This window comes from Haliotis rubra, unplaced genomic scaffold, assembly GCF_003918875.1.
Source record: "Haliotis rubra isolate DU_JTF1 unplaced genomic scaffold, ASM391887v1 Scf29, whole genome shotgun sequence".
Lineage (NCBI taxonomy): Eukaryota > Metazoa > Mollusca > Gastropoda > Lepetellida > Haliotidae > Haliotis > Haliotis rubra.
The window spans coordinates 2173871-2196572 of NW_025766957.1; the positions used below are offsets into that span (position 1 = coordinate 2173871).

Genomic DNA, 22702 nt, shown 5'->3' on the forward strand with positions numbered 1-22702 from the left:
GATTTCCACAGGACCCCGCAGTTCGTGCTAAATGGGTTATGTTTGTGAGTGCGAAGCGAGCGTTGTGGAAGCCTGAAACGATATCTTACTTGTGTTCAGATCGCTTCACGGAAGTTAAAGAATCAAAACTACTTACTAACTGTAGTAAAATATGCATATGATTGATGACCATAAAGATTTTCTATGACACAACTTGTAACATAACGATTTCTTCCTCGGAAGTGAGGTTGTGGTCGAAGTAACAATAATATTGTAAGTAGTATTATATTGACACCCACCTCGCTGCCACGAGAGAAATTGTTATGATATACGCTATGTCATGCAAAATCATATTGGCCATCAATAAAATACATATTTTACTACCAGTAGAAAGTAGTTTTGATTTTGTAACTCGGTGAAAACAAACCTAAATACCATTTATCCTCAGACTGGCGGATGTTCCCGACAGGGCGCCGCCATTTTTAAAAATAAAAAAAATCTGTTAGAATTAATGAGATTATAGTTTGTTTTCATCAAGTTAGAAAATCAAGACTACTTTCTACTCGTTGTTAAATATGTATTGGAATCATAACAAAACGGATTTTGCATGACACAACTTATAACATAACGATTTCTTCCACGGAAGCGAGGTGGGGGTCGAAGTCACAATACTGCGCGTTAAATTTCTTGCTACATTCCCATGGTTAATGTCCACTCACCAGTATGTAGATACTAGTCAATGTGCGTCTTTATATTTGGTCTTATAATCCTAATTAGTTTATTATCATACTTGTATGCATTTTGAAACTAAATAAAAAGCAGACGATCTGCTGATACTTATAGTGAATTTATAACAGAACTGTAATATCTAGACATTTTATAGTTTGCCAATGTGAATCATAATTTGCACACACACCCCTAGTGCATGCATATGTTGTCTGTCTCATTACACTTCACGGCGAAAACAATGATTCTGTTCAATGCTACGACAAATGAATAAAAAACAAAATGCAAATATTAAAATTAAAACAGATTAAAGTTATAGGAACAATATCAGGCCATTACCTTGTTCGAGGAATGTATCCATCAATATCCACAAAACTGTTCCAAATGATGTGTCTTTTAACAGTTTAATATACGAAAAAGTGATAAATCTTTTCAGGTATTGGTGTATAGTCTCATTGGTCACCCAAGATAGCACACCTGGCAACTAATTGCATAATGTCCGCCTTTCTTTAAAAACAGTAATTTAGTTAGCCAATAATGGGCAATCAATCAATGTACTGCCGGTTAATCCTTTGAAAGAAGGACGTTGTTTTTACGCAGACACCGACACGACAGAGTGTATTCAGTATAGATTAGTAAATCTACATACATAAACACTACCTTTTGACAATTCCGCTGTGTAAGATAAAAGTAATTAATCAATCAGTGTGTTATCGGTTAATCCTTTGATCGATGTTTATAATGTTGAATATTTACTCCAGACACAAGAAATGCCAAATGGGAACCTTTGTCGGGTAATCTAAGTGTGTTACCACTAATTATACCTGTTATAAATTCATTAACTAACCATCAAGTGAATGATGACAAATGACATGTGTAGGTTTATACCACCTAACACGGGTTACAACGAGGGAGTATTAATTGCTGTATTGCATGTGAAAACTTATGGGCCGACACTGTTTTGAGAATACAAACAGATTTTTACATGACATGATTAAATATCGAGGTAAAACAACACAGAAATGGGATCAATTTGGATCAGTCATTATACAAATAGGGCCTAACGACACCAATCGATTTTGACAGAATCGTCTATGAAAACAAGTTGTAACTCGGAAACTAGGCAAAGCAGGAGACAAAAATTAAATGACAGTAGATTGTGAGAACATATAGCTTTCATTTTCCACAACAATTGTCACGATTTCAGGTTTATACAAGCCTGTAAACACGATAATTTACCCCCTAAAATGTAGATGAATTCTGCATCGGCTCTCAAAGCTATTCCTCATATGACGTCACAGAGGCGCGCCGCTCTGATTGGTTGAAATTTCGTTCGCGGGTGAGAATTGTGCACTGTTGTCAAAAAGGTCGATTTAAGTCAATTAAAGGTCGAAATGAGTAGTTTTAATGACGGGGTTTCATTTATAACGATGCCAGTTAGTGATTTATGTATTGTACCCCCTAGGGTTTATGTGACCTTTAATGCCTTTTCAGGAATTTGTGTTACATCAGCAGAGCTACTGACACATTAGAGAGATACCAAACATATTTACATAAATTCTTTGATTTAGGTATCTTCACATTTGTTTAAGAGAGATGTGGTACTTGGAATAAAGGATGTAAGGGCTCTCTTAGTTTTCACAATTGGAACTTTGTAGCGGCGGCCTGAAGGGAGGAGGTTGTATTCCGAATTCAAGTAGTGAGTACGGTCAGATATAATTTTGACAGCTTGATTCACGATTTGCCGCTCATATTTTGATGATAAACATTCAAATCTGACTCCAGCGATTTTACTTGCAGTGTTAACAATTTTGTCTATTTTAGATATGCCGATATTTAGGCACGAGTGTCGTAAACATAGTATGTGCACGAATATAATATTCTGTTTATTACCGAAGTCGTCAAATTGAGGAAAATAAACCCAAATCTACTTTCAAACACAAGCTGGCTATCCGCCGTCGCCGCATGTAGAACACAACGTCACAGAAGAAACGTGACGTCATAGCCTTGTTCACGACGTCACGTCACCATGACAAAGTGATATTTTGCCCTAGGGCATCGTATGAAAAATATGAACCCCGATATGTTCGCCCTCGTAGGTAATAAATCGCTTTCGCTCGGTCAGATAATATAAAAAGGACACTCGTTTCGTATAATTCGTATGTAATGAGACCTCGTGTAGTATTCTCTATTTATTACCTACGAGGGCGAACATATCGGGGTTCATATTTTTCATACGATGCCCTAGGGCAAAATATCACTTTGTCATGGTTTACTTTTTCGACGGATATAATGTCTCAGTTCGACTCACAATTAAACAGCGACACGGCAACGTTCGCAATGTTTACATTCCCACAATACATTTAAGTTGAAGAATGAATGAATTCACGTGCTTGTTATGAATGAAAAAATAGTTACGTCAGAATGTGACCTAGTTGAGAGGTCATCGGTTATCCAATCAAATCGTTAGATTCTCAGGTCAAGGCGTTACGACACGGGTCAACGCGATACGACACTCGTGTGACGTACAAGATTAGTATGCAACTACCAATACGTTGACCTCGTGGGTAATAAATAGCGTTAAGTGCGTGCTCATCTTTCATTGAAAACTAATGAAGATTGACTTCTGATAATAGAATCTCACAGTCGGGTCTTCGTGCCTCGTTAATAAAAGTAAATATATCTAATTTATGTCGATACAACTGATATCAGTAGACACTTGGTTGAGATTCTGTATGTATTCTATAATCATATTTTTTTAAAGCTCATACGTTTTTAATTTAATTTTAATTCCCAAAAATGCCGATTTTGCTTTATTTTCGACTGTTGTAACTGTTTCTCCCATTCTTCAGTTGCGTCCATCGGCCCACAAACCATAGAGATAACAACTGAAGTTGTTGGTTGTTATATGTTTTTACCCAACATGCTACAAAAGCATAATGAGCCACATTTGAAGCATCAGTTGTCTTTCTCAGCAAAACTCCTTAATTAGCTTCGATTATTTTCTTGTTACTTCGATCAATTCCTCGTTTCTTATCATTCTTCTTTGCCTTATAGTAATTGACGTCAGTGTTTGGTCGGTTTGGCAAGTGTTGGAGGCGACTTACTCGTTTAACTAGTTTATTGTATCAAACAAATAATTTATTATTATCTTTAAATCAATTTTATAAATCACAGTTTCGCAACGATATCATTTATATCTACCACTTGCATCGTCATATAAATACAGATCAATTACAAGGTCGGTTCAGTGTATGAAAAAACAGAGATAGCACAAAGATTCTCTTCCACTCTCTTGGAATAACGCAATTTAATTTCAAAACAGTTTGATCTTTTTGATCAAACCCAGATATCCCCCAAAACTGACTCAACGAGCGAGCATCGAAACGACAAACCATTTCACACTGGTCAATCTCTAAATCATCATAAAATGTTAATAAAACAAATGACGATTTAAAGAAAAACACTATAATTTTTTCACATTAATGTAACGAATTCAAAACGCAAGCAAATACTTTTTTGGGTACGCATGCAGCGCTGTCAGATACAGTTCTGTGTTTCATTCGAAGTGGGCCCTGACAACTGGGGCGCGTCGTTTCTATTAATAGATTCTCACAACCGCAGCACGGGATGAGTTATTAGAGTTTGTTATCCAGAATCAGAACGGGATATTTTTGGTCCTGCGTCTTGGTTGCTGAATCCTACGACTACAGCCGCAGGTATTTACATGACTTCAAATTTCCACAGGTGCAAGCTGATCAGACAGGCATCATTTGTCTTATTCTCAGTTGTATGGAACCTCGTTATGTAATACTGTAGATGATGACAAGGGTGTAAGCATATGCTGGTATTCAAAATGCACTTTATAAGACTCATATTGTATGCGGTATGATACATATGTTGAGATCGTGATTGTAGGCTTGCTTAAGCATTTACCAGAGACAGCAAATCCTATATATGTCACCTATGTTCAGCATCATTGCAGAAACTCGCAAGGTGAAGGTCAGAAGCGAAATTGTTTTGAACGGCATTTATGATCCTTTGAATGTTTAGAATATTTTGTATTTGGGTCGTGATGGGGAGTATGGGGAGTGGGACGGGGTTGGATTACGCCAGGCTTAGCAGTTGCATGCTTGAACAAATGAAACAGTATCCAGTCAACTAGAAGTGATAAACTTTATTAAAAGGTTATACAGTTGAAACCACGAAATGCATTAGGAATCTGGTTCCAAATGTTGGACTGCAATTGACGATCAATGGGAAGAGTTATCTATCTTTACCCTTTTCTCGATGTCTAGAACCATGTTATACTGTCATTGTAATAACTGGAGACAGGATAGGGGAAGACAGGTCAATAACTGCAACATGGTGTTATCGATCGTATCGCAGATACAAATGGAATGGAAATTGTCTGGTCCAGACTCGATTATTTACAGACCGCCGCCATGTAGCTGGAATTTTGCTGAGTGCGGCGTAAGACTTAACTCACTCACTCTTACCCTCGTGCAACATCAGTCCTGGATATTAGGGAAATCCTTCAGTTTTCAGAGTTTTAATGATAATTTCTAAGAAATAAAAAATAACAGACTACTGTCCGCTTATCTAGACTTGTCTAGGCCTCTTCGAAGGATAGAACTACTAAACGTCCATGGGCTCAGCATTCAGTACAGCCTTGGAGCAAGGCTAAACTGATACGGTTGGAGTGCTTTGTATTGATAAACGTTGTGAGGGACCGTAATCCGACTGAGAGTTGTGTTTCACACCACGAACAGCGTAAAACAAATCGCGAATTAATCTTTTAAATCATTATTGTTTCAGAAAATGTTTTGGAAGAGACGGAGAGACGAGGATGATGTAGATCGCCTCAACCGCATCTGGACCATGCTGATCTTAGTGGTGATAGGGATAGCCGCCTTAGTCTACGTCTCTGTCTTCCCTGATTCCGCCATTACCTGTGTACCAATGGATGAGCAGACAAAACTCGATACCTTACAATATGCTCTGAAATACTGCCTCGATGAAGGATCATTCTCGGAATACCGTTATAGTGAACTCATATTCTCCTATCACACGTTTGTACCCCTGTTTATGTTCTACCAGGCCTTTGCTTTCATTGCACCCCATCTCCTAGCACAGTTCCTGAAGAGACTCCTCGGATCAGACTCCGAGTTCCTCTTCCTTTATGCAGAGACCTACAAACCTGAGACCAGCTCGGATGCGACCTTTATGTCCCGAGTGGTATCCCCACCATCCCCATGCGTCTTGAACACTGTGATCTTCTTGTTAAAGAAAGCTCTGTATCTCCTCAACTCATTCATCCAGTTAGTTATAATCGGATTGCTTTTTTCACCAGATAAACCTTTCGAGGCAATCAGGGATCAATACTCCAAAGGCACATCGGAGACTCCCTTTCCACGATATGGAAGATGTAGATTTGATATCAGAGGCAAAAGCACACAACACTACCAATGTGCCTTTCACATCAATGCAGTGTATCTCAAAGTGTACATGTTCCTGTTCTACTGGCTTCTAATCCTGGCAGTGGCGAACCTGGTTAGTCTTATCGTGTGGATCCTCTTACTCCATGTTCCCCGGCTGACATCAGGGAAGATCAAGCTGTACACCCTCACATCCCCTGATAGTGATTCGTACTCACTGGAGAAGCAAAACGTATTTGTGAAGGAGTATCTCGGGATGGACTACCTGTTGAACCTTCTCCTGGCACAGTCCACAGACAGAGAACCTGTAGCTGCAGATCTCACCATGAAACTGTGGCAGTCCTACAAGCACACTCCCGCGCCTGACCTGGAGACGAGTCAGATATAGACAAGCTTACAAGGGAATCTCAAACGTCAGTGCAAAAGAATACCCGATTTGACTATGGTCAGAAATGGGACAAAATTTGGTGTAATGGGCAAAATAGCCGTGAAAATCATATGGAAGGACCACTGAAATCAGTGATGACACCAGGTGTTAACTACACATATGATCAGAGGGTTTATTCTATGAATGCTATACTTACGTTGTCGACTGGTTCACTAGTTCTGATCATAGTCAAAGATATTATACGGCCGCTTCACTCTCACGACTCATTTATCATACTTTCAAACTTCACTGGATTTCCTTGGAACAGAAAGTGAGCAGTCTCAGTCCCTGTAACGACTAAGGGACCTACCACTTGATATTCATGATAAGTGGGTGGTGCTTAAGAAGCTCATCAAATCTTTGTGGCTCTTATTATGTCTTCGAATTGTTGTTTTGGTTTGTTTTTGGTTTTTGTTTGTGTGTGTGCGTGTGCGTGCGCGTGCGTGCGTGTGTGTGTGGTAACTTATTTTGTTGGTGTGTGTGTGTTCGCGCGTGTGTGTGGGTTGTGTGTGCGTTGTTGTTTGCTAAAGTGGACTGTTTTTTGTTTGTCTTTTTGTTACATGTTTTAACTGATGAAAGAGGTTTTCATTTCCTCCATCACCTGCTAATACTGACGACAACGGCAACAAGTCTAATCAAATTTCAGATATACGGTATTCTAATTGGCCAAAAGTGACTTTCTGTACACATATACGGTATTCCATTTGGCTAACCATGACCTACAACACAAATATATATTCCTTCTACCTATGGTGTTCACATGCTGACAATACTTAATACAATACTTTCCTGTGTAGAGTCCTCTTCAGTGTGTAACACGTACAGGGATCGTTTCACTGCCAGTACGTGTTTTTATCAAAAAGGCATGGCTTAAACCTCCATATACATGATCCTCTCAATCGGTATGGTTGATACAGCCTCCAAAAATTGTAACCTATGTGCGTTTAATTACCTGTAACAGAATTAATTATATAAAAACATTAAGTACATTCCTCTCCACTGTATTAAAATTAGGAAGTAAATCTTTCATTCTAACATAATTAATCTTGAATTTTAATCTTCACCCTATATTCAGCATGTATGTATTATTAACATTCGCATTTTGTTTGTATCATGGGCCAATAACTTCCATTATTGAATACAATGCCTGTCTGTCCGATATGGGTGAATCTTTTAATGTATAATATAACCGAATAAATAGACCTGGCTCCTTTCAACAGACATGTCTGGAACGTTTAATGCAAATGACCTGTTGCTGTGACTCTATGATCCTCTAAATACGTTTGGTTGAGACTACTCTATATTTATGATCCCCTTAAAAGTCATGGTTGATGTTGTTTATATTTATGACTCTCTATACGGGCATTGCTAAAACTTGGTATGTAGTTTATTTTGTCGAATTAGGCATGGCTGGAACTGTTCTCAGTATGTTCATTCTCTAAAAGTCATTGCCCTTGACTAAGCGTACATAACGCATTTCGTTGTTACGCTTATTGGCGTTAGTCTGTTTTGCGACATGATTCCTCCATTTTTTAACTGATTTAAGAAAACAATGCTGGTCCAAAGTTATTCACCCATTTGCTGACCTCTCAAGGAATATGTGTTCAACTATAGTACACGTGTATTTACTTGTTTTATACGTGCATGTTTTTATATGTCTGCTAGTTTTGTACTTTAAATAAATAGCCTATATAATCTATCTGTGTCCGTGTACGTATCCAAGTGCATGTGTATATACATGTATGTGTGTGTTATTATAGTAGACACCTTGCGTGTAACATAATTAGTCGCGATATGGCTGAAATACTGCCGATGTGACTTAAAATCTTAACTCACTCTCAGTGTAACATGTTTACGGTAAAATAACAAGAAGTGAAACCTGGGAGGTGATTCCTTTGTCCAATACCGGTAATTAGACTGAGATGGTAAAACCAAGCACGCATGTTCCGCCATGTAGATAGGAACAGAGAAGATAGCATTCGCATAGGCGGATCCAGAGAGAGAGAGAGAGAGAGGTGGGGAAAGTTTATTAAATGACCATTGATACTCTCGTGAAAGTGGAGTGTGCACCCCCCCCCCCACCCCCTCTCAAGAATATTCTCTCTCTCTCTCTCTCTCTCTCTCTCTCTCTCTCTCTCTCTCTCTCTCTCTCTCTCTCACACACACACACACACACACACATATACTCACACTCACACTCACTTCTCAAAGAGTTGTATCCGCCCCTGTATGGCTGTCAAACAATACCGAGGTACTAAAAGTTTTAAATAATGAATTAACTCATGTGATTGTTATGGGAAAAGGAAGTAGTTCCGGATCAACATGGTGGCGTGACAATGATTATCCAATCGATGGGTCAACCCCGGACGACACAGGTCAAACATGCTCGTCAGTCGTGTATCGTACGAGTTTTGTATCGTACCATCTGTTCGTTCGCCACGATAATAATAAATACAAATGTCCTGCACGAGACCAGTGAACAACGTATAATATATCTATCATGAACATCACTCGTAAGGAAGCGACAATAAAATATTCATTTACGATTTTATTTTGTGCCATTTAGGATAAATAAACGCGTTCACTTCTACACTGCATGATCCAGTTTGTCTACGATTCGCCATTCGGATCGATATTGCTAAAAGTAAACTTCGTAACAGCCTGATTTGAAAGTGCAAATGCACTGATTAATAAAATAGTTTTGTTTCTTTCGGAATATATTTCCGGTCACTGCTTGAAACAAATTACATTTGTGGGTGTATTTTCTTTAATCACAAGTATCTCAGTGAGAGAGTATAGCTTTACGCCGCTTTAGCAATATTCCAGCAATACCACGGCTGGGGCCACCAGTAATGAGCTTCAAACGTTGTACCCATGTAGAGAATCGAACCCGGGTCTTCGACGTGACAAGCAAACGCTTTTAAACAGATAGGCTACCCCGACCGCCTCTCACGAGTACTTCACTTCCTCCTCATTAGTTTAGGGTGTATTTTTATTAAACCCAACAAACTGACTGAGTGTTTTGATAAAAATGATATCTATATTATTTGAACATGGAGCGCCGTATTCATACTAAGTGTTTGCATGTTCTCTATAATCAGCACTCAAGTATGTTTCAGCTACTTAATACACGGTACTGTATATATGTTTCAGCTACTCAATACACGGTACTGTATATCGATCTCATTCCTAAGATGGCCATACGCAGCTAGTTGTTGAAAACATTTTATCTATTCTGATTGACGTATCTGCATTATCTGACAGTGTACACTGAGACCGAGAATACGGGCCCTTCAGTTGGAACTTCAAGGCTTGTTTGTCATATATACACATACGTATGTAAGTATTATACGTCTGGCGTTTTCTGTTAATACTTTATGCATTCACACTGATGATGTGTCGGTGATATATGTTTCTTTGTATTTCCGAGCATTGGCTTTGTCTAGACTCGTAGAAATTACAAATATGTATGTTTCACACTTCCGAAGGAGAACAGGGTATTGTATTTTGAAAGTGCAAACACTTTTTTCTGTGTATGTGCCCGGTGACTTATAACACACGGATTCAAACGGATTTTTCCTGTGAAACCGTACAGTAACTTATCCATCCTCTCCAGCGGAGACTCCGATAACCAGTTTAGTGGCAGTTTCTCTCGATCAAGCGATGTTTCCAATAACCAGAGACCGTATAATAGATTATTATTATTATATGGTCTCTGCAATGTAACGAAGTATTAGTCTGTCTCACAGTCCCTGAACCACATTATTTCTACCCAGCCCTCCTCCCTGCAATGCTTAAAACCCTAAATGAAGCAAGTCTAGATTTCTCCAGGTTAATTTCCCAACTCACTGGGGCTCCTTTTCAATTTAAATGGGTTTATTTATTACCACCAATAGTGTATATTTTCAGGGACTAAGCGTTAGTCTAACAAAGTATCTGTATCATTAGAAGCAGTGCCATAGCACTGTGCAGTACTGGGATATGTCGTCAACTTCTCGAATGCCAACAATGAACACCCACGTATGGACGTTGTCAGAAATGCCATATATAAATGCACGCGGATGTACCATGTTAATTAGTGTTTTTAACCAAAGGTTAGATAATGAATAAGTGACTATAATTTTAGAGCGGAGACTGTAAATGATCAGAAATAGGTTCACACATTATATTCACCATAAAGAAAAACATACTCGCCACTACCCGGTCATTGAAAAAGGAGGTGTTTATACTTAGCTGCAAATGCTTTTACCACACGTTAGGGATCGGACTTGTTCACAATCTATGGCTTGGGGTGGGGTGGGGGTGGTTGTGTGTGTGATGATGAGTTGTAAGCATGCACAACGTGTGTGTGTGTGTGATGAATTTCATGGAGAAGCATGTACAACGTGAATGACACCGCCGCCCCCCCCGCCCCCATTAAAATTATGTACAAAGTAATTGACACCCCCCCCCCAATTAGTTTGCTGACACCTCCACCGACCCCAGAACATGTGTTCAAAGTTGATGACACCCCAACCCCCACCCCTAAAAAAATATCAAGACGCCTATTTGTTCAAATGAAACGAGGCCTACATTTAGAATTTATTCTGTTCATGTCAGTCAAGTAACAGCCTCCGTGATGTGGTGTCGTTGTTCGAATGCGCAGCCACCAAACATGGTTATAAGACAGTAACTCAGTCTTTTGTTGACAGAAAGTTGCATCAAAGTCTACGATAGAAGTTGTGATGCCTTTGTTGTGTGTTTATAGTTTATAGTTATATAGTTATAGCTAATACAAATATCAGTGAAGTTAAGGACAAACTTCCTGGATGAAGAACCTCTTTATTCAGTAAAGCTTGAATCGATGGCTGTTTGGCGGCTGCGCCCGGTAATTTGCATATTCATGTCGCAACAGCTGACCCAAATAAGATTTTCAAGGAAAGTCGTTGGGTAATCTGCCTGTTTATTGCACAAAGTGGGGCTATGGTATATTAAAGGATAACACCAACATCAATGTGAACGTTATCACATCCTTTAATAAAATGTTTTCATAGATTCTGCGTATAAACGGCTCTTGATGGTTATATCTGCATAATTAACACGCTTCTTTCAGCGGCCTCGTGGCCTAACGGATAAGGCGTCTGACTTCGGATCAGAAGATTGCGAGTTCGAATCTCGTCGGGGTCGAATTTTTTTCTCATTTTCCCGTACTCTTTTTCAGTCTGCCAATCTTTGTAGGCATATAATAAAGATTATTATTAACTTTATACATCGAGTGACCAAAATATTAAATTCACCTGTCATATCTATTAAAAATGCATATTATATCCTATATCAATTTGTAATTTTATATACCGGGTAATCAAAATAAACAAATTATTCTAATGGTATTTTTCACACATGAACAAAACTTGAAAAGACATTAAGACATGTGTACGTGCCATATATACATTGTACGTGTAAGGTACATTGCCACAGCCATAGACTATATTTATAAGCTACACTGGTAACAATGTCTCCTTCACTGTCAGTATACATTCTGTGCAAAGTAAAAATATTTTATCAAATCTGAGTTCTAGGTGTAATACTGTCAGTGAAGTAAAGAAAGCTGTAAGTTCCCTTGTTACAAAATGTTCCTGGTTCTATCTCCGTGTAGGATCAATTACTTGTGAAAATATTAGACACAAAGAACTGCTATGCAGCTGGCAGCTTCAGAACCTGAACCTGAAGAGAATATAGATATGGTTCAGTTTGGCCTTTTTTTGCATTACAGTAAGGACTGCGTGGAACGAAATATATTTTTGTTCAGGTACTGAGATAGACCAACCAAGTCACAATGGGTGAAGCTGATTAGTCTCGTCGCATTTTGTGGCTGAAGCGACCTATAATCATTCCGAAAATCTTTCGGATTTGGTCCAGACCGCAAACATTTCCAATCACTTTAAACATTGTATTCAAATTTTATCATTTAAAGAAATATTTCTTAGAGCAAATGCCAACACGCTGAGTTCTATATCATTTGGATGCTTAACTTAAACCAACAATAGTAAATCTCCCTATTTCTGGATCTAAGTGATCTTGATCAGATGTGGACAATAATTCGTGGTTACATTAATTTCTGTTTTTTTGTCATTATATATCCTGTTTAGTGTTTAGTACCATATCTTAGTGGAACATGTAAAAGGAATGTTAAAAGATATGTGGAGTTATGTATATAAACAATATGGGAGTATATAATTGCGGGTCACTGAAGATGTATCACACTGAAGATCCCAAACTCGGCGTTAATACACAAATTGTAAAGTGGAATGTTCCTAATTTCTATGGTACTCTACTAATACACATTTCAATATAATGCGATATGCTGAAGACATACTATATGTCACACTTAACGTTCAGGCTGTTTAAGACCTCTTTATCAGTATCAACATATGTCCGCACTTATTTTCAATAGGTCGCAACGAAGTACCCTTGCCAAACTACGATGTGGAACTTTACCTCTGGAGATTGAGCTTGGTCGTGTTTCACGGCCTAAAACCCCCCTTGAACAACGGCTATGTAAATATTGTAAGAATAGTGCAGTTGAAGACGAGGTCCATTTTCTATCGAAGTGTAATATATATTCCGCTATAAGGTCAGTTTTATGGCAAAAGGCACGCTCCCTTAACCCTCAGTTTAGCTTGATGACTCCTGTTGACCATTTTTATTATGGATGTGAGGTTAGGTGAAATTGGATTTAACGTCGTGCTTGAGAATATTTCGCCCATATGACGACGTGATGCGCGTGTGTGTGTATGTGCGTCTGCTTGTACTAGCCCAGACTTAAGCTGGTTTTATAGTGCTAGCCCACTGAGATACCATGCCGCAGTGAAGCATGAATACCCCACTCAGACACATTATACTGACTCCAAGCCGACCAGTCATTGTTGTACCCATTAATACCGAGCGCCAGGCAGGGACCAACAAGTACGATATTTTAACGTCTTTTGGTATGACGCAGTCGGGGATCGAACCCGCGACCTATCGCTCTCCGGGCGGACGCTCTTACCACTACACCACGGAGGCGGTCTTTTATTATGGAATGTGATAACCTAGCATATATAAAAGTTTGACATGAAATGCATGTGGACCCGGTTTTTTGTAAATATCTCTTCATCCAATGACCCAATCGATATCAAACTGTGCAAGTGGATGTTTTGTCAGACAACCTAATCACATTGTAAATCACCGATTTTATGCATTTGTAGTAAAGAATCTGTCTATGTAACTGTCAACAAAATAAACAGCAGAACGCGAACTGCTTGCAGAGGGAGGGAGCCAATGACCTGTAACAGCGGCAGTTCTCGATTACCTACATGGGTACGTGTCGTGCACCTTCCTGCACCCCTATCCTCCTCCTCCTACTACTACTACTACTACTACTGACCAGTGAAGGTCCGGGTTAGAATATTGATCTTCAGTAACCCATGCTTGTCGTAAGAGGCGACTAACGGGATCGGGTGACACATGTCATCGGTTCCCAATTGCGCAGATCGATGCTCATGCTGTTGATCACTGGAATGTCTGGTCCAGACTCGATTATTTACAGTCTTCCGCTATATAGCTGGAATATTGCTGAGTGCGGCGTAACACTAAACTCTCTTACTACTACTACTACTACTACTACCACTACCACTACAATTACTACTGCTGCTGCTTCTAATAATAACGTAACATGTGTACAACAAACACTTATATCAACAGCGACGTAAAACAAATCCCCTTATGTGTGAGTATACCCTTAATCGTTGTTAATGCAGCCATAGATCGCACAACCGTTTGGACAAATTCATACATGTGGAGAATACCAACAGAACACTTGGCCCTGACAGTGATATGTTGGAACATATTTCATATAAATACATACATATATACGAGTAAACAGCGCCATAAACGGGTATTAAACATCTCTAACAAAGCACGGCAATATTTCCCTTCAAAACATACGTAAACACTGGGGACACCTATACACGGTTAGCCTTGTCAGAAACAATCACGTTTCTGCCCCAGGCCAGTCAAATTTCCGCCACAGCGCTCCGAGACAATTGAATGAATGCACGACCCTGTTGAACGCGAGTACACGCGGTCATGTGTTCCGTGATTGTTGTAGTGTGTAGGCTGTATATAGAAACACTGTCGGGCATTCAGCTTGTACAAAGACAACATGTTGGTAGCATACTTCATTTAGTCCTCACGGAAAGGCTGACCCGTGAAACTCCGACTGGGGCCTAACTCTTGTGGTGAGTGATGTAGACATTTGGATGTCGTTGTTGTGGGCAGAGGTTTAATATATACAATATAAACTAAACCAAACGAGGAATTAATGATTGTATAGTATGTCCCCTGTGGTTTAACATTTCTTCACTAGAGCCACAGGTATCCGTAATTTCGAGCTGGTTCTTCTAGATACTTATTACTAAAACAATATTTATCGGAATATGGAAAACGTGGGTTTCCTGATTTCTCCACTAACTCTTTGTCTCCGAAAATATATACTTTTGATAAAAAGCAAGAATTTCATTTTATATGAAAAGGAGACATGGTGAGATTCCAAATATGAAAATGTGGAAAATCCGGACTTCCTGTATTTAGAGCTGTACAGCATTACAGAAGGGCTGGCCGGAAGGGACACTATTATGGTTCAGGAACTGACCTCAAGGGGTTAGTCTAGTGCCGGAATGAAGTTGTATGAAATCAAGTTTCGACCTCCATTGATGTTGGTACTGTTTAGAATAAACAGGTGGTGGTTGTTATGGTGTAGTTGAATATATAGGTGAAGTTCTGCATCTGTTCAGCTTAACAGTGCATATTCTACAGAGAATAAACAACGGCCATGTGCTGCTCATATGTCCAAGATTAGCTTTGTTGCGTGAGATCACGTTGTTCTGTTCGTACTTTCCTCCTATGCCTCTTTAACTCTACAGATCGTTGTGTTGTTAATGCCCACAGCGCTTTGATTAAATAGGACGTTACCAGATCGTGTAAACTGATCAATGTTACTTATATAGTGACACATGTTGGCTTTTGATTGTACCCAACACCCGTTCCCCATCCGATGTACACCTTTCACGTCGTACCGAACACCCGTTTCCCATCTCATGTATCACTCTCAAAACGTACCCAACCCCAGTTCGCGATACCATGAACCCCTCACACCGTACCCAACATACGTTCCCAATATCATTTACCCGTCTCACCTCGTACCCAACACCCGTTCCCCATCCTATGTACCCCCTCACCTTGTACCAAACACACCTTCCCCATTCATTGTAAGCGTCTCACATCGTCCCAAACGCCCGTTCCTCATTAAGTGTAGTCTTCTCACACCGTACCCAACACCGTACCCAATACCCGTTCCCCACCCACACACCCGTTCCCCTTCCCATGTACCCCTCTCACCTCGTACCAAACACCCGTTTCCCATCCCATGTACCCCTCTCACCCTATACCAAACACCCGTTCCCCATTAAGTGTAGTCCTCTCACAACGTGACCAACACCCGTTCCCCATCTCACGCAGGTGTCTTGGGGTCAGTATGGAGGATGAGGAGGCCTGTACCAAACACGTTTTCCATATCATGCACCCCTCTCACCTCGTACCAATCACCCGTTTCCCATCCCATGCACCCTTCTCACCTCGTACAAAGCACCCGTTCCTCATCCCATGGACCCCTCTTACCTCGTACCCAACACCCGCTCCCCATCCTATGTATCCCTCCCACACCCGTTCCTCATCCCATGGACCCCTCTCACTTTGTACCCAACACCCGTTCCTCATCCCATGCACCCCTCTCACTTTGTACCCAACACCCGTTCCTCATCCCATGGACCCCTCTCACCTTTTACCACACACCCGTTCCTCATCCCATGGACCCCTCTCACTTTGTACCCAACACCCGTTCCTCATCCCATGAACCCCTCTCACCTCTTACCCAACACCCGTTGCTCATCTCATGTACCCCTCTCGCTTCGTACCCAACACCCGTTCCCCTTCCCGTGTACCCATCTCACCTCGTACCAAACACCCGTTCCCCATCCCACGTACCCCTCTCACCCTATACCAAACACCCGTTCCCCATTAAATGTAGTCCTCTCACGTGACCAACACCCGTTCCCCATCCAACTCACGCAGGTGTCTTGGGGTCAGTATGGAGGATGAGGAGGCTTGCCTGCTGACCCCCACGGAGGCGGAGACACAGAGACGCTGGGACGAGGAGTACAGGAGACGCCAGGAAGAGTTTCAGAGACGTGCACAGACTGCCTTAGACAGAAGGTACATATATCAAAGTGTCAATGGTGTATGTTGTTTTAAGCCGCTGTGGCAATACTGGGAAACCAGTCAGATGCTGTACAACCGACCAAATTTAGTTGCAAAGGTGTATGCGCGATTTCAAATCGTATATTAATCAGCTAAATGTGTAATAACTCTGAATGGGCCTTTTTATTGAGTGAGTTTAGTTTTACACCGCTTTAAGAAATATTCCAGCAATATCACAACGGGGGGCACCAGAAATGGGCTTCACATATTGTACACGTGGGGAATTGTACCCAGGTTTTCGGCCTGAAGAGCGAACGCTGTAACCACTAGGCTACCCCACCTTTTAATTAATGTGTGATGTATAAAGTAATTCACATTATTATTATTTTCAGACGTTATTTGAAGCAAAAGGTTACCGATCTGAACACACGCTGGAGGGGTTTGGAAGATCGCAGGCAAGCACGTGAGCGGGACTACTTTCGCCGATGCGTAACGACGTACCGCCAGAATACGTTGTAGAAACATGAACGTCGACTCATAACTTTACCATTCCTGGTATAAATCATCCTGTAAACAAAGTGGTTGTAATACAGCTTACGGAGATGTAATAAACGTATATTTTCACGTATTTGTAGATATTTCAGGGCAGCACAGCAGCATGTTTGTACATCGTAAATGTTTAAAGAGAGAGAGAAGAGAGACTGCGGGTGAAAACTGCGTCATATACAGTTTTCACACATGCTGACAAATACCTCTACCCGTGAAGGTCCGGGTTAGAATATTGATCTTCAGTAACCCATGCCTGTCGTAAGAGGCGACTAACGGGAGGCGAAAACTAGGGAATAAGGTACCATGAGGGTGATAGAAAATGTTTAGCGTTTTCACCCCGTTCTTTTCTGGGTTGATCAGAAAATGCGATATGATTGTCTATGAAGTTGGTTGGTTGGTTTGTTGTTTATCGCTGCATTCAACAATAATCCAGCGACATGGTAGAGGTCTGTAAATAACTGAGTCTGGAGCAGACAATCCAGTGATCAACAGCATGAACATCGATCCACGCAATTGGGATACGATGACATGTGTCAACCAAGTCAGCGAGCCTGACCACCCGAACCCATCAGTCACCTCTTACAAGCATGGGTTACTGAAGACGAATTCAATAATATCAAGACGTTTCAGCCTCATTTGAACAGTTTTGTCCTTGAGGAAAGCCTAGAGGTTAAAACGTTCGCCTGTCACGCTGAAGACCCGGGTGACTATGTAAAAAAAATTACCTTGATATCAAATACGAATTTAATAAACATAGCCACTATTTCAGATGAATCCATCAAGCCATTTCAAAGAATATGAACATGTGAAAATATTTCGAATGATATATCTCCAATGGCCTTTCAGGAGTGAGTGATTGAGTTAAGATTTTAAGTCACATCGGCAATATTTCAGCCATATCGTGACTATCCTTTCAGGAAAGATGAGGTAAAACAATAAAACTATAGAAACAATAAGTCCATGTAAGCTTTATTGCTGAAACATTAACAAACTAAAGATAACATAATAATATGCACATGCATATATATTGTAACTTACAGCAATAGTCAGGTTTATACTTAACAGACAACCAACTTCAAGTAGAAACTTCTGCCCAATGTTCTCAACCTCCAAATCTATTTTTGCAAGAGCAAGTACCTTTTAATACATTTTCATGAAAGAGCTGCATGCATCTGTATGAAACATTAATTTCTATTTAAATCCTGCTCCACTGAACATTCAAGAAACAATGGAATGTATTCAGCCTTAACAAACTATGTAAGGAAAAAGTGTGTACATGTAGTTATAAGCTGAACTTGAATCAAGTAAATAAAGAGTTCTCTTTCATCAATGCTACTTACAATGTTTGTCCTATAACCTAACATCCAATCCTAGGATAAATGACAAGTGGGCCAAGCAGGACAAAATAAGTCCTTTAACTGTAGGTATTGAGAGGTGGGCTTAATGCCGCATTGAACAGGGTTCCAATTTAACCCCACTGCCCCTTTCTTATGGGAGGATAGCACAAAGTGATGCTGGTTTCAGACTTTACCGCTTTGCTGAACCCCACAGCTATGGTACAGACATACCTAGAGACCAGGTTCTGAACCCCACATCATAGGTTTCTGGCATACCCAAGGAATACAGCTCTGGACACCGATGGCCCCCAGCAGGACAGAATAGCACCTCATACCCAGGTGCATTGTATAAAATAATGGTTACTGTGTTGCGTCAACTCAGTCTGGTCCCAGTAACCCCCTGCAACATTTATCACTATTGAAACACTGATATGTAGAAGATAATTGTAAATTGCCTGTGGCATTCACCTCAATTAACAGTCTGTAAAAAAATTAATTAACACTTTCACGATAAAAGATGTCATATGATGTCATAAAAATCCATTGGTATAATCAAATTGCATATAAATGGATATATGCTTGTCTTTCCTTATTCTTACTTCAGTAATAAGATAGAGTTGGATGTGTCAAATCCTAGATAAGTCTTACTATTCCTTTGGTCCCCTTAATAAAAATATACAATAGAATACAGACACTGAAAGTTCAATTCCATATAAAGAATCATATCTAATCAATACTGAAAACTTCTGTATCCATGGCAGCTATCAAAACATGATCTTACACAAACTAAACATGTGATTTCAGAAAAATGTTAAATAATCAAATTCTTCCAAAATCAAATGACATTTCAAAGGTTCAAACATATTTATGACTCTTATTCAATAACAAGACATCAGTCAGTTGAGTAAACATTTTACACACAGAATTGAGGTAGTGTTGCTGTGTTGCATAACGTATTACAGTGTTCTATCTAGTGTTTCTGAAAGAAAAGAACACACTGTCAGGTTTGAAAAGTAAAGAAAAACCTTTTAGGCAAGGGACTGTTCATAATTTATTTTAAAAATTGGGGGAGGGAGAGAAGAGAAATGATGGGGTCACCCATTTTGTTCTGGGGAGCTAGGGGGTCATCTATTTTGGACACACGCATTACTAGGGGGGTCAGCAATTTTGTACATAAAATTATGTTTAAAATTATGCTTAGAAATTATGGGAAAGGGAGGGGGGTCATTGATTTTGTACATGACATGCAGGGGGTTCACTTATTTTGTACATAAATTTTAGGGGGGGGGGTCCATTCACATTGTACATGCTTCTCCATAAATATCACCATCATTCCCCCGTAGCCATAAATTAGGGCTCACAAATTTGTCACAAACAACCCAGCAAAGACATGTCTGATCAGAGTGGAAACATACAGTAAACTAAAATGAATGGTCCCTTTGAGTTATGTAAAACCATAGTTTACTGTAGATACTTAATTGATACAAAGTGGAGGATGCTATATATATATATTCTAATTACATGTACTTCTGTCTGAGACATAATCTGCAACATTACTAAGAAAAAATAATATTTGAAAAATGTAAATGTTACTACTCGGGCAAATATAAATGTATGTATGATTTATGAACTATAGGCCTGTGGCCTCTTCAATATAAAATGAAGATTGATTGATTGATTCTGTCTGAGAAAGTTTTCGCAGAGTGTATGCAGTGGCCTGAGACCACATATGCTGCACTGTAGTTCTTCAGTAAAAGCCTACAGTTAACTTATTATTAACCACAGAAAAGTTTAGCAAATACATATACAAATACCACTATCTCCAGTTATTATTTTGAGGTGTTGCCATTTTGTTTTTCAAATCCAGTAGAAGTTCTTGTTTTTGATCTGGAATTCTCATTTTATGTTCATGTTCGAAGAAAAATAGAGTAAGATTTGGGAAGTAAGTAATTCAAATAAAGGTTGGTATTCAGATCTTAAAATTAAGCTATGATTTTTAGCCTTTGGATACCTGGAAGAGAGCTGTAAACCCTATAGAACTGATTCATGAATGTGTAAATACCAATTCCATAAAATTGAGTATTCAAATTATTTCTTATTCCAAAAAATACATTTTTAGTACATGGAATAAGAACACTAACATTATTAAGCAATCCCCTCTTTAACTTATTTAAATGCATGCAGCGATGCATTCGGCTGTGAAATATACATGTACACAATCACGACCAGGAAAGACCAACTGAGCCAGGCAAATCGGACTGAAGGACAATGACCAGCGGATGCTGGGTACAAAGGCAAGTCATTACAGACATAGCATTTAATAATCTAGCTAAAAGGACGGGTTTCAACCCAATATGCAAAGGTGATGTCAGCAATACAAGAGCTATAGTTACGGTGACTGTAATCAAGTGTGGTGTGAAGATGCTGACTTGTCTATCACCTAATACAAAGAAGTGCATGGTGGATTCCTATGATAGTTGTTGTCAAATGTCACACATAGATAGTATTTTAAGAACAAAATATTCATAAAGACAAATTCCATACAAAACAATAGCTTTGGCTTTTTGGACGAACATAAAAGCACTTTTACATGGCCTAACTAGATATTGCTGAATCTCATTTGAATCAAGTATTTAACTCTTGACCAAGAGTGGTGTCAACTCAGAATGGGCATTATAACACTGAACTACATAATAAACTCCAACCTTTAATTATATTAATGCAAGAACATATTATTTAGTTTATATGATAACGGAACTACAGTTGCCCATGTTATATAAAAATAACTCCATGAAAGTATTTGGCAGGGACATGACATCACAATATTGTGCATAGTTACTGAACGATCATTGTCACTTTTTCCACACTCTTCTCTTTCTTAACATACAAGACAAACTAAAACTTTAACATAATACAGCATGTTGTCTTTTCTTTGGTTATCTTAACATACTACTTACCAAAGAAAAGGACCTAACAAACCCACAGCCTTTAACAATAAAATACAAATCAAATTTGCAAAGTACTGTAAAAATCACAAAAATGATGCTCATTTTCTAATGTCCATAATCTTATTCAAAGTCTACAAACCCATTCAAATGTAATATTCTCCATGAAATGTAAAGAAACACTGTGAAAGCAGTCATGAGGTCAAGATGAACTCCCCAAAATTGGCAGAAAAGAGTTGATCAGTTCTTTAATACAGATCTTTACTATGGTGACAAGGGATATGGATTTTCAAATTCTGAATTCTTATATATAACACAAAGCAGCAACTTCTGAAAGATACAAATTGATCAATGCACTCTACATGTACCTCAGAATAGACCAGACTTTGAAATCGATATATATACTACTCATACATAAAAGGGGTGAATATCAATGCACAAAGTTAAACATTTTCCATTCAACAGCACGGAATGGCATTAATGCATATATATTGCAAAATCTAAGGAAAATATTACATTAAAAAGAAATTCAAATTGTGGAAAGTGTCAATATTGTTTTCCAACTTGGCTAAATTTGTTCTAAACTATGCATAAATCCAGGTATATATCATGATAGCAATTTTCACCTGATGATACAGTACATAATATACCTTCCCATATAAATTCATGTTCCTATTTTGTATCACTTACCATGGTTAATGTTAATTTTGTAAGGGATTTGCTAACAATCTGCAAACATAATAATTACAACCCTAGCATACCTAACTACCTTTCAAGAGTTATGAGTTATATCTGTTTGCATAATACCATCACATGTCTATACTGACAATTCAAGCAAATTAAACACAAACTGTCCAAAAGCACAGAACCTGGTTTTAGCCAAACCATATGGTAAACTGGCACAGATGTAGCAACACAATGCATATTCTTTTATGACTGAAGAGTCACGACTTGTATCAATACAAGACAGACATCCTTAGACATCTCCGGATGACAAAACATTATCATCAAGCAATCATTAGTGCC

At 39.2% G+C, this 22702-nt stretch overlaps 2 protein-coding genes across 2 annotated transcripts; both read left to right on the forward strand.

Annotated features, from left to right (window-relative positions):
* Positions 1-4319: 4319 nt before the first annotated feature.
* On the forward strand, positions 4320-6535 carry LOC124281825 (innexin-11-like). The gene is made up of 2 exons (XM_046717820.1): positions 4320-4424; positions 5524-6535. The coding sequence occupies exon 2, from the start codon at positions 5527-5529 to the stop codon at positions 6529-6531; it is 1005 nt and encodes a 334-aa protein (XP_046573776.1). The 5' UTR covers positions 4320-4424; positions 5524-5526; the 3' UTR covers positions 6532-6535.
* A 3329-nt stretch (positions 6536-9864) lies between these two features.
* On the forward strand, positions 9865-17469 carry LOC124281892. The gene is made up of 3 exons (XM_046717908.1): positions 9865-9905; positions 16720-16860; positions 17238-17469. Exons 2-3 carry the CDS (start codon positions 16736-16738, stop codon positions 17362-17364), a joined length of 252 nt encoding a protein of 83 aa, XP_046573864.1. The 5' UTR covers positions 9865-9905; positions 16720-16735; the 3' UTR covers positions 17365-17469.
* The last annotated feature ends 5233 nt before the right edge of the window (positions 17470-22702 follow it).

Bases quoted from the DNA above. Each gene is read 5' to 3' on its own strand.
- LOC124281892 (XM_046717908.1), top strand. From the start codon at position 16,736: ATGGAGGATGAGGAGGCTTGCCTGCTGACCCCCACGGAGGCGGAGACA. The intron at 16,861-17,237 runs GTACATATATCA...TATTATTTTCAG, and splicing joins CAGACTGCCTTAGACAGAAG to ACGTTATTTGAAGCAAAAGG.
- LOC124281825 (XM_046717820.1), top strand. From the start codon at position 5,527: ATGTTTTGGAAGAGACGGAGAGACGAGGATGATGTAGATCGCCTCAAC.